The 10,515-nt window shown below is 58.1% G+C and overlaps 1 protein-coding gene across 1 annotated transcript in view; it reads left to right on the top strand.

Annotated features, from left to right (window-relative positions):
- The window catches only part of LOC120246410 (SCO-spondin-like), a 53,416-nt gene extending 46,768 nt beyond the window's left edge, over positions 1-6,648 (top strand). The window contains exons 91-103 of the mRNA XM_039253906.1: positions 297-455; positions 624-740; positions 1,179-1,317; positions 1,455-1,657; positions 1,795-1,922; positions 2,021-2,163; positions 2,292-2,338; positions 3,081-3,289; positions 3,590-3,685; positions 3,817-3,877; positions 4,163-4,293; positions 5,529-5,679; positions 6,481-6,648. Coding sequence (XP_039109837.1) covers positions 297-455; positions 624-740; positions 1,179-1,317; positions 1,455-1,657; positions 1,795-1,922; positions 2,021-2,163; positions 2,292-2,338; positions 3,081-3,289; positions 3,590-3,685; positions 3,817-3,877; positions 4,163-4,293; positions 5,529-5,679; positions 6,481-6,503 — 1,607 coding nt within the window. The 3' untranslated portion in view covers positions 6,504-6,648. The remainder of the gene's footprint in view (positions 1-296; positions 456-623; positions 741-1,178; positions 1,318-1,454; positions 1,658-1,794; positions 1,923-2,020; positions 2,164-2,291; positions 2,339-3,080; positions 3,290-3,589; positions 3,686-3,816; positions 3,878-4,162; positions 4,294-5,528; positions 5,680-6,480) is intronic.
- Positions 6,649-10,515: the final 3,867 nt, after the last annotated feature.

Genomic DNA, 10,515 nt, shown 5'->3' on the forward strand with positions numbered 1-10,515 from the left:
GTGGAGGGCGGGGTGCCGGGCCAGGTAGGGCAGGGCCAGGTGGTTTATTTCGGTAGCCAGGCCCTTAGCAGGCCTGCCACACCTCCTACGTGCTCCCAGGGCCTGCGGGATTGGGGGCGATTTGGGGATCTGGTGCTGGGTGGGGCCTCCCGCAGCCGCCAAAAGGGAAGGAAGGGGTCTCAAGGTGCTCAGGGCCTAACAGAGTGTCTGTAGGGCTGGAGCCCAAGGCCTTGGGGTGGGAGGAAGCGGCAGGGGGAGGTGGGCCCTGGGTGCTAACTTCCTGTTTATCTCCCCAGACTTGTGCCAGTGGGGTCCTTGGGGGCCCTGGAGCCCCTGCCAGGTGTCCTGCAGTGGAGGTTTCCGGCTACGCTGGAGGGAGGCAGGAGGCCCCCCTGGAGGAGGCTGCAGGGGCCCGTGGGCTCAGACTGAGAGCTGCAATGTGGAGCCCTGCCCAGGTAACCTCCATGCTGGCATCTGGAGGCGGGGCTGAGGGCTCTCACCAGGAGGAAGCACCTGGCAGGGATGTGGCCTCTGCTCCTGGAGGCGTGCGCTGGAGGGCAGCGTGCTGTCCTGGGGGCCCAAAAGTCGGTCCCCAACACAGACCCCTACCTTCTGGTCCTCAGGAGAGAGCTGCGAAGCCCAGGACACCGTGCCCACCCCTGACTGTGCCAACCAGTGCCCTAGAAGCTGTGTGGACCTCTGGGACCGCGTGCAGTGTCTGCAGGGACCGTGCCGGCCAGGTGGCCAGGCCACACCCACAGCCCAGTCTGGGAACCCTGGGGGCTCAGACCAGGGCCTCGCTGCCCCCTACTTCCAGACAGCATGTGACCTGCGGGCGGGGGCATGCTACAGGGTCAGGGGTTACAGGGCAGCAGAGTGGATCCTTGGGTCACTTTCAGCAACCGGGTAGGGGTCCTGCGTAGAGTGAGCCTTACCCAAAATGGGCTTCATCTGTGAGGATGTTCTCAGGCAGCCTCGGGGGTTCCTGGGGTGGGGCCCACACAGGGTGGGCCGGAGCGACCCCTTCCTGTGCTCCAGCAGTGGAAACAGCGTGGAGACCGGGTCAAGTGCAGACTGGGGAGCCGGGGTAGGGGAGGGTGCTCCCGTGTGAGCCTGAGGCTTGGACCCCATCTGGCTGCCAGAGGCTCCATTACGTGTGTCCTCCCCACCCCCATCAGGCTGCCGCTGCCCCCCTGGCCAACTGGTGCAGGATGGGCACTGCGTGCCCATCTCCTCCTGCCGCTGTGGCCTCCCCAGCCCCAATGCCTCATGGGTGGTGGCCCCAGCCGAGGTGGTACAGCTGGACTGCAAAAACTGGTATGGCTGCCCCCTGGTGGCCGAGCCAGGGATGGGCACTTTAGGTGGGAGGCTTGGGGACAGGTCAGGGTGGTGGGCATTACCGGCAGGCAAAGGCTTTGTTCACCTTGACTTGTGCCCTTGTCCCCTGTCTGCAGCACCTGTACCAACGGATCCCTGGTGTGCCCACACCCTGAGTGCCCAGTCCTTGGACCTTGGTCCACCTGGAGCAGCTGCTCTGTTCCCTGTGGTGGAGGCTCCAGGGAGCGACATCGGAGCTGTGAGGAGGGTCCTGTGGGGGTGCCATGCCGGGCCCAGGACACAGAGCAGCGGCAGGAATGTAATCTGCAGCCCTGCCTTGGTGAGCATGTGGGGTGGGGGTTGGGGGTGCCTCCCTTCCCTCCGGTGCTGCTGAGCTCAGCTGGCATTTGGCAGGGCAGGTGGCGGGGCCGTTCCCTCCCTGGTACCCCAACTCACCGTCTGTGCACTGTCCCCCAGAGTGCCCGCCTGGCCAGGTGCTCAGTGCCTGTGCCACCTCGTGCCCACGCCTCTGCTCGCATCTGCAGCTTAGTGCCCTCTGTATGCAGGAGCCCTGCCGGCCTGGCTGTGGCTGCCCCGGGGAGCAGGTACGTTCAGGGCCCTGACTGAGGGTGGGGGGCAGGGTGTGAGGGGCGCAGAGAAGTGGTGGTGCAAGTGTAACTGAGACTGTGCTGCCCTGCCGCAGCTGCTGCACAACGGCACATGTGTGCCCCCTGCGGCGTGCCCCTGCACCCAGATCTCTCTGCCCTGGGGCCTGACCTTGACCCTGGAGGAGCAGGCCCGGGAGCTGGCCCCAGGAACTGAGCTCATCTGGAACTGCACACGCTGGTGAGGGCAGGGCGGGGGGCTGGAGGGGGTGGCTGGGGCAGGGGGTGGGGTGGAGGGCAGCATTGCTGAGAATGGGGGTGGGGAGGAGGGCATGGGAGGCATCTGAACGCGTGCTTCTGTCTTCCCAGTGTCTGCCAAGATGGAGCGTTCAACTGCTCCGCCGCTGACTGTCCTGGTGAGATGTGGATGTCCAGGCCTCTGCTGGTCCTTCCAAAGCCAGGGTGGGGCTGGCCCCGGGTGAGGGTGGAGGGCGCCGCCTGCCCTAGGCGATGCTCTCTCTCTCGAGAAGCCCCTTCCCTGCTCTGTCCGCACTGGTGTTGGGGGCGGTCCTCTGAGCACAGGGTGTGGGGCTGTGAGCGATGCAGAAGTGGAGGGCTCTTTCCCGGCAGATGAGGAAGCAAAGACTGAGACGGTGAGCTAAAGTAGGACCCTTGTCTGAGTCCCCAGGCAGGGGGTGTGTGCCCTGAGTCAACAGGCATCTGCTAAGGGTTCACAGGTGCTCAGCTCTGGCACACTGGGCTCTGTGGGTTCAGGGACACACAGGCCTGCTGAGCCCTGGGCAGCCCCAGTCTGGCTGCTGAGGGCCGACTCACCCACCAAGACAGGTAGGGACAGGAGACAGTTTCAGTGTCTGGCCAGCAGGCTGCACCCACAGGACCGGAAATCGGTGGACAGGACCAGTCAGGGGAGGCTGCCTGGAGAAGGCCAGACTGAGTTAGGCCCCGCTAGTGTTTGGAAGGTGGATAAGAGCAGACAGGCGTGTTTGGAGGCCTAGAAGTCCAGAGGCTGCGGGGGCTGAGTGGGCAGCACTGGGAAGGGAAGAGGGGCTCTAGGGGTGCCTGGTGTGGCAGGGGCGAGAATGGAGGCCGGACCCAGGGCTGACCTGAGTGGTGGGGGTGGGGGTTCTTCCCTGGCAGAGTGCCCCTCGGGGGAAGTGTGGCAGCAGGTGGCCCCGGGGCCCTGCGAGCGGACATGCCGAGAGCCCAATGCCACAGACACCCAGGGCAGCTGCGATGCGGGGCAGACCCCGGGCTGTGTGTGCCAGCACGGACACTTCCGCAGCCAGGCGGGCCCCTGCGTGCCCGCAGAGCACTGCGAGTGCTGGCACCACGGGCGTCCCTACCCGGTGAGACACCATGGCCCCTCGGGGCCACCCAGCCCTCCCCCCTCCCCCCACCCCTTCCACGGGCTCCTCCCCCTGCGCCAGGGCCTGCAGCAGCGGGCAGCTCGGCCATCAGCCATCGCCCACCACACGGGGGCAGTCTCTGGGCCCCGTCAGCCCACCTCCCTCCTGAGACTCTTGTCGCTGACTTTGGTCTCTGGCCACTGTCCTGAGACAGCGGTGGGGATGGGGTGGTAGCACAGACAAGTCTAACTAGGAGATGGAGGTGGGGATGGAGAGGAGGCTCGCCCCCACTCTCCCCAGCCTGGATCCGAATGGCAGGAGGCCTGCGAGAGCTGCCGCTGCCTCCGTGGGAAGAGTGTCTGCACCCAGCGCTGCCCCCTCCTCACCTGTGCCCAGGTACCCACCTGCAGCCTTGCTGCCCTCCTTCCTGGGTCCCTCCCCAGAGGCTGCTCTCAGGGCCTTGAGCAGGCAGTGCCAGGGCCCTGGGGTCATCCCGCTGAGTGCGCTGGGGACCACTCCCTCTGCAGGGCCAGGTGAGCGTGCACGACCCGGGGAGCTGCTGTCCCACTTGCCGCCAAGAGCCTCCGGGTATGTGGGGGCCCTGGGGTGCTGCCTGCCATGCCTCTCCCTGCTCTGGGCCCTTCTCCCAAACTGCTCCCATGCCCACCCTAGGAGGCCTGCCTTCCCCGGGGCCGCCTACCATGGGGATGAGCAGAGTGGCGATGCCCAGTGCTGCATCATGGCGCCTGGACACCACTGTCCCAATGGCCTCAGGTGCCCCTCAGGTCCACAATGTCCCCTTTCCCCAGAGTCCCCTCACTGAGCCCCTTTCTCTCTGCCCAGCTCCCACCTCCGCTCACCTACTTCCCACAGAGGAGCAGGCAGCCTCCTGCCGGCATCTCACGGAGCTGCGCAACCTCACCAAGGGCGCCTGCTACCTGGACCGGGTGGAAGTGAGCTACTGCAGTGGGCACTGCCCATCCAGCATCAACGTCATGCCCGAGGTGAGCAAGGGGGCTGCTGTGCGGGTCCAGGAGCGTCGGGTCAGCCTGCTCCCCCGAGGGGATGCTGCTGCGACCCTGCACCTGGGCAGACCCCCGGGGACCTGAGGGACCTGGTGGATCTCAAAGGGGTACAGCTCAGAGCCAAGGGCGAGTTTTCACCAAGGCGGTGGCCTGCACCTCCTGCTTGGCCCTGTGACCCTTCGCGGGGCTTGGGCTCCCAGCCTACTCCAGGCCTCCACCCCGTGCTGTGGGCACAAAGCTAAGCTCTGGCACCACAGCCCGTCATATAGCGAGGAAGAGCTCTTTGGGACAGACCTTCTGCACACAGCATTGTCCTAGACATTCCTATTCCTGGAAGACAGAGGTGCTTTCCTGCCTAGTCCTCAACCCTTGGCCACTCTCTGCTCCCCTGGGTGCTCCCTGTACCTCCTGGCATTCCCAGATTATTCCCAAATAATGTTTGGATTTGTTAAAACCTAGGAAAGGAGTTAAGAGATTTTTTTTTCTGGGAGGAAAAGTGAGTGATGGTGGGATAGAAATCAGATGGAGGTTTGTTTTTATTGAAGTATAGTTGACATACAGTGTTTATATTAGCTTCAGGTGCGCAACATAGCGATCTCCCTGCAGCAAGTGTAGTCGCCATTCAGTGTCATTATGTTATTAACTATATTCCCTATGCTGTTCTCTTCATCCCAGAAGGGTTTTTAAAAAGCTGAATCTTTTGTAACTTGGTGTTGTTGAATATATTGCCCATTTCAAAATAAAATTAAAATGGAATTATACAGAAGTTAAATTGAACGTTCAGTGACACTTATATAGTTACTACATAATCGAAGAGCAAGAGGGGTCTGGAGTGAGAACTCACTTGGCACTGAGGATCAGAACTGTGTAGTTTAGAGCTTCCCAACTTGCAGCGTCGGAAAGTATTAGATCTGTCGTCCAAGGGGATGGTAAGGCCCATGGTGGTGGGGCTGTATCTCTCCCCTGCGGCCAGGGTGCAGGGATGAGCAGTTAACAGCATTCTTAATGCTGGTGCAGACGGCTGGGGCTTGTGGTGAAGGAGGGCTTCTTGGGGAACGGGAGTTCGATGGCGACACACCCCTCCCCTCCCCGGCTCCCCTGCTGGCCGAAGAGTGTCGGCCTCCGACTCGGATGGGAAAGGCCAAAAGAAGGAAGGGAAGTGGTTTGGGCAAACCCCGCCCACCCCGCCCCAGCTCAGCCACGCCCTCCCGCAGGAGCCTTACCTGCAGAGCCAGTGCGACTGCTGCAGCTACAGCCTGGACCCCGACAGCCCCGTGAGGGTCCTGCACCTGCGCTGTCCCGACGGCCACGAGGAGCCCGTGGTGCTGCCGGCCATCCGCAGCTGCCAGTGCAGCGCTTGCCAGGGTGGGTCTGGGCGTGGCCGGGGCCGGGGTGGGCGGGCCGGGGACCTGGGCTGGCCCTCCCGGCAGGGGCGGGGCGGGGGCGGGGCCGGAGCTGGGGTGTGAGGGCTGGGGACCTGGGCTGGCCCCCGGCAGGGGCTGGGGCGGGGCTGGGGCCGGGGTGGGCGGGGCTGGGGCCGGGGTGGGAGGGCCGGGGATCTGAGCTGGCCCCCTCGGAGGGGGCGGGGCGGGGGCGGGACCGGGGTGTGAGGGCTGGGGACCGGGGCTGGCCCCCGGCAGGGGCGGGGCCGGGGTGGGCCTTCCGAAAGGCGTCCAGGTTCCAGATGCTCAGGGCGTCGCGGGATTCTTCCTTCATGACCCCTTCCGACCCCCTCCATTCCCGGTCTTGGCTTGCTCGTTGGTTTCGTCCTCGATCCAACGCAAGCTTGAGTGTTTTGAGTCGGTCACAGCTGCTTCCTCCCAGCTCATCTGTTTCCTTCCTTGCTGAGGATCCGTGACCTCAGCCTGGCACACAGACTTGGGGGGGCTTGGTGGGAGCGCATGTGTGAAGCGCCTGCCAGGTGCCTGTTTTTGTTAGGTCCCCGGGACCACACTGTGGCAGGTGAGAGAGAAACAGGTGCAGGGGCGCTCACAGCGCCGGAGTGGGGGTGGGGGGCGCGGAGCGCAGGGCGAGAGCTCGCCTTTCTCTGGGCTTCTTCCAGGCAGGTCTTCTTTCCTGCTCCACTGCCCCCCCCTCTAGCTGCACCCCTTCCCGGCCTGACCACTCCCTCTGTGCCAGGGCATCTTCCCCTCTTCTGTCCTCCAGGAGGTGATTTCTCAAAGCACTGACGGCTCCGGCTCCGCTGGATGAGGCTGCCCATCCCCCCTCATGCGCTCACCGGGCTCAGAGGCACCGATCGCCTCCTCCCATGCCCACCCGTCCACTCCATGTCCTGGTACCAGCCTATCCCAAATAAAGCGACATCAGCAGCAAGCCCGTGTGCAGAGTCTGTCTCTGGGGACCAGAGGGGAGAGGGAGGCCGGGTGAGTCTGAGCCCTGGCCTTGACCTGCACAAGGACTGTCTCCAGGAGACTTCTGTGAATCTGCCGTGCTGGCGAACTGGGCAAGCCCCGGTTTGCACTTCAGCAGGCCGAGTATAAAGTCTGAAGTTCCCTGGTTTCTGCTGCCCATTTCTGCCTCTTCCTCCCGCAAAGAGCCCTCTTCCTGTGCGTAGCTGCTTGTAGCTGGCGCTGCCCACCTACACCACCCTCTCCTGCTTCCAGATGCCCTTCCCTGTCATCCAGAGAAGAGTCCAGCTCATGGGTCATACTCCTCGTCACGGACACTCAGTGTCCACGTGTTTAATCCATTCAGTTCTCTCACCCCCTGGCCTACAATGACCTTTCCTTTCACAACTCAGATATTTCCAAACACTTCCAAATATTTACTTACGGATCATGACTTCCTATCATTCCAGCTAGCTTGCTCTGGTACCCCACTGCTATCATTTGTTTCAGATCCACTGAGCCCACCAGGTTCTCACTTTTTATTTGCTCTCTCCTGTCTCCCCTCAGGGTTCAGGGCCTGCATGGTCAGTCTCAGCACCAACTGCACATTAGAAGCACCTGGGGAGCTTCTGAACCCCTACCAGTGGTCAGGCCCCATTCTGAACCCATTAAATCAGATTCTTGGGAAGCCTCATGGGTAATTCTATGTGCACCTACCTGAACTGAGAACCACTGGTCATTATAAATCACTCCAAATGCAAGCACCATTAAATCCTTTGCTTTTCTTTTTTTTTTTTTAATTTTTATTTATTTATTTATTTATTTCTAGGAGAGAGAGAGAGAGAGAGAGAGACAGCGTGAGCAGGGGAGGGTCAGAGAGAGAGGGAGATACAGACTCTGAAACAGGCTCCAGGCTCTGAGCTGGCAGTCAGCACAGAGCCGGACGCGGGGCTCGAACCCACAAACCGCGAGATCATGACCTAAGCGAAAGTCGGACGCTTAACCGACTAAGCCACCCAGGCGCCCCTTTTGCTTTTCTTTTTAATCTTTTTAAAATTATTTATTTTGAGAGAGAGAGAGCAGGGGAGGGGTAGAGAGAGAGGGAGAAAGAGAATCCCATGCAGGCTCAGCGCTGTCAGTGCAGAGCCCGATGCGGGGCTCAATCCCACAAACCATGAAATCATGACCTGAGCTGAGATTAAGAGCAGGATGCTTAACCAACTGAGCCCCCCCCCCCCACTTGCTTTTCTGTCCCCTTCATACTCACCTGGCAATACTCCAACTCAAATGGCTGCCCAAGTTTCTGCTTCTAGACAGGATTTTGCAGATAGTCTGTTTTTACCTTAAATTTGTGATCAGAAACCTCAAACAGGGCTTTAATTCAATTTGTCCATCCTACATACTCTGCTTCCCATAAGCTCTATTTTCTCTTTTCTGCCACCCCTTTCCACCCCCTTCATTTTCATGAGATGACCTTGTCTCGTTGAGATGTTGTCGGATGGGAATTCTCTCTGCAAATCTACCAAACAAGCCTACATCGACTCCGTCTTCTCCTTCTTTGGTCTTCTTCTTCCCTCGGGGTGTCATCTAGAAGTGTCCCTACCCCTGGAAAGAGCCTTTGGTCTTGTGGTCCTGCCTCCTTGCATTGCCTCACCAGTGCTTCACCATCATTTCCCTTTCCATCAACAATAGAAACATGATCTTGTGTCTTACATCTTAGCCCACTATCTTGCTCCCACATTTCCCTCCAGACCCTGCCTCATCTTTCTGTACCTTTTGTTTTTATTTTTTTAAATGTTTTTAATGTTTTATTTATTTCTGAGAGAGAGACAGCATGAACAGAGGAGAATCAGAGAGAGAGGGAGACACAGAATCTGAAACAGGCTCCAGGATCTGAGCTAGCTGTCAGCACAGAGCCCGATGTGGGGCTCAAACCCACGAACCGTGAGATCATGACCTGAGCTGAAACCAAGCGTTGGAAGCTTAACCGACTGAGCCACCCAGGCTGTCCTCACCTCTCACTTTTATCCCCCCGCAAGCAAGAATGTGTTGTAAGGAGACAGAAATAAGGGCAGAAATACAGCTCCCCAAGGTATATACAGGGAGGCACAGCTGTAGCTGAGCCGGGAGCTGGAGGCTGGAAAGCCACCTGGAGTCTTCTCTCTGTTGCACTTCTGTGTGTCTCTTTTCTTCCCTCAGTAACAGACTCCCCCTACCAGTGACTGCACCTGCCAGAGGGTGGCTGCTCAAAGCACACAAAGTTGTGAACTGAATTGTAGTCCCCCAAACTCCTCTACTGAGGCCCTAAGCCCCAGTGTGACTATATTAGGAAATAGGGCCTATGCAGAGGTAATTAAGGTTAAGGCTGCTGTGATGAGTTTCCCTGTGAGACACCAGAGAGCTCCCGAGTGCGCACAGAGAAGAGGTCACAGAAGCACATAGCAAGCTGGTGCCACCTGTAAGCCAGGAACAGAAATCTCACCAGAAGCCACCCATGCTGGCTCCCTGATCTGGAACTTCCAATCTCCAGAACAGTGGGGAAGCAAATTTCTCTAGGTTGTTTATGGCAGCCGGAGCTGAGGTCAAACATTATAAGTCTATGCACACGGACCGAATTCTCTGACACTTCTAGAAAAGATACTCATGGGCCCCTGCATTGAACCGTAGCCAGGAGAGCAGACTCGTATAATGGAAAATGGTTCCTTGGGACCTACTCAGGGGCAATAATCAAAATATTTAACAGTCAGTATGACACAATGTACCAATAAAAATTTTAAATATAAACTGGGGCTCTTGAGTGGCTCAGTCGGTTGAGCACCCCACTTTGGCTCAGGTCATGATCTCGAGGTTCGTAAGCTCGGCCCCGCATCGGGCTGTGTGCTGAGAGCTCGGAGCCTGGAGCCCGCTTCAGAGTCTGTTCCCGCCCCCCCGCCCGCTGCCCCGCGCCCCCCCTCAAAAATAAATAAAACATTTAAAAATTTTAATATAAACTATATGTGCTTTATTTTTTATTTAAAACTTTGAATTGTGACTTAGGGGCACCTGGGAGGCTCAGTCGGTTAAGCGTCCGACTTTGGCTCAGGTCATGATCTTGTGGTTCACAAGTTCGAGCCCTGCGTCGGGCTCTGTGCTGACAGCTCAGAGCCCGGAGCCTGCTTCGGATTCTGTGTCTCCTTCTCTCTCTGCCCCTCCCTGACTCGCGCTCTATGTCTCTCTGTCTCTCTGTCTCTCTCTCTCTCAAAAAATGAATAAACATTAAAAAAATTAAAGAAAAGCAAAACTTCGGATTATGACTTAAAACACACATATGTAAAAGTACACAAAACATTTTTATAGTTTATTTTACCAACACCTTTATAATAATTACTTCCTTACTTTCTGTCATTTTACCTCTATGTATACATAATGGGAGGGCCCCACGGGAGCTTTCTGGAGTGTTGGAAATTTTCTGTATCTGATCTGAGTGGTGGCTACCTGGTACGCAGGTAAAAACACATCGAGTTATACACTTAAGATTTCTGCACTTTACTGTTTATTATTATTTGTCATATCGTTATTACATATATGACACCTATATATAACACAAACTAAACAATATATTGTTACAATTATTTCGTATAATGTTATGTCTGTGACCAGGGCACAGGGGTCCCAAACTGACCAGGTTTGGCCTCTGGCCACTGACAAAGTCCAAAGACAGGGAGACAAGCGGTGGTGAAACAAGAAAGGAATGTTTTTCAGTGTGGCCAACTCCGGGAAGACCACGGACTAGCATCTCAAAGACTGTCTCCAAAGCGCCGAGAATACTTCTGGGTTTATGTAAGGAAAATGTGGGGCAAAAGTTGGTGGGTAC

The sequence above is a fragment of the Hyaena hyaena genome, unplaced genomic scaffold, assembly GCF_003009895.1.
Source record: "Hyaena hyaena isolate Hyena2069 unplaced genomic scaffold, ASM300989v1 scaffold_471, whole genome shotgun sequence".
NCBI classification, from domain to species: domain Eukaryota; kingdom Metazoa; phylum Chordata; class Mammalia; order Carnivora; family Hyaenidae; genus Hyaena; species Hyaena hyaena.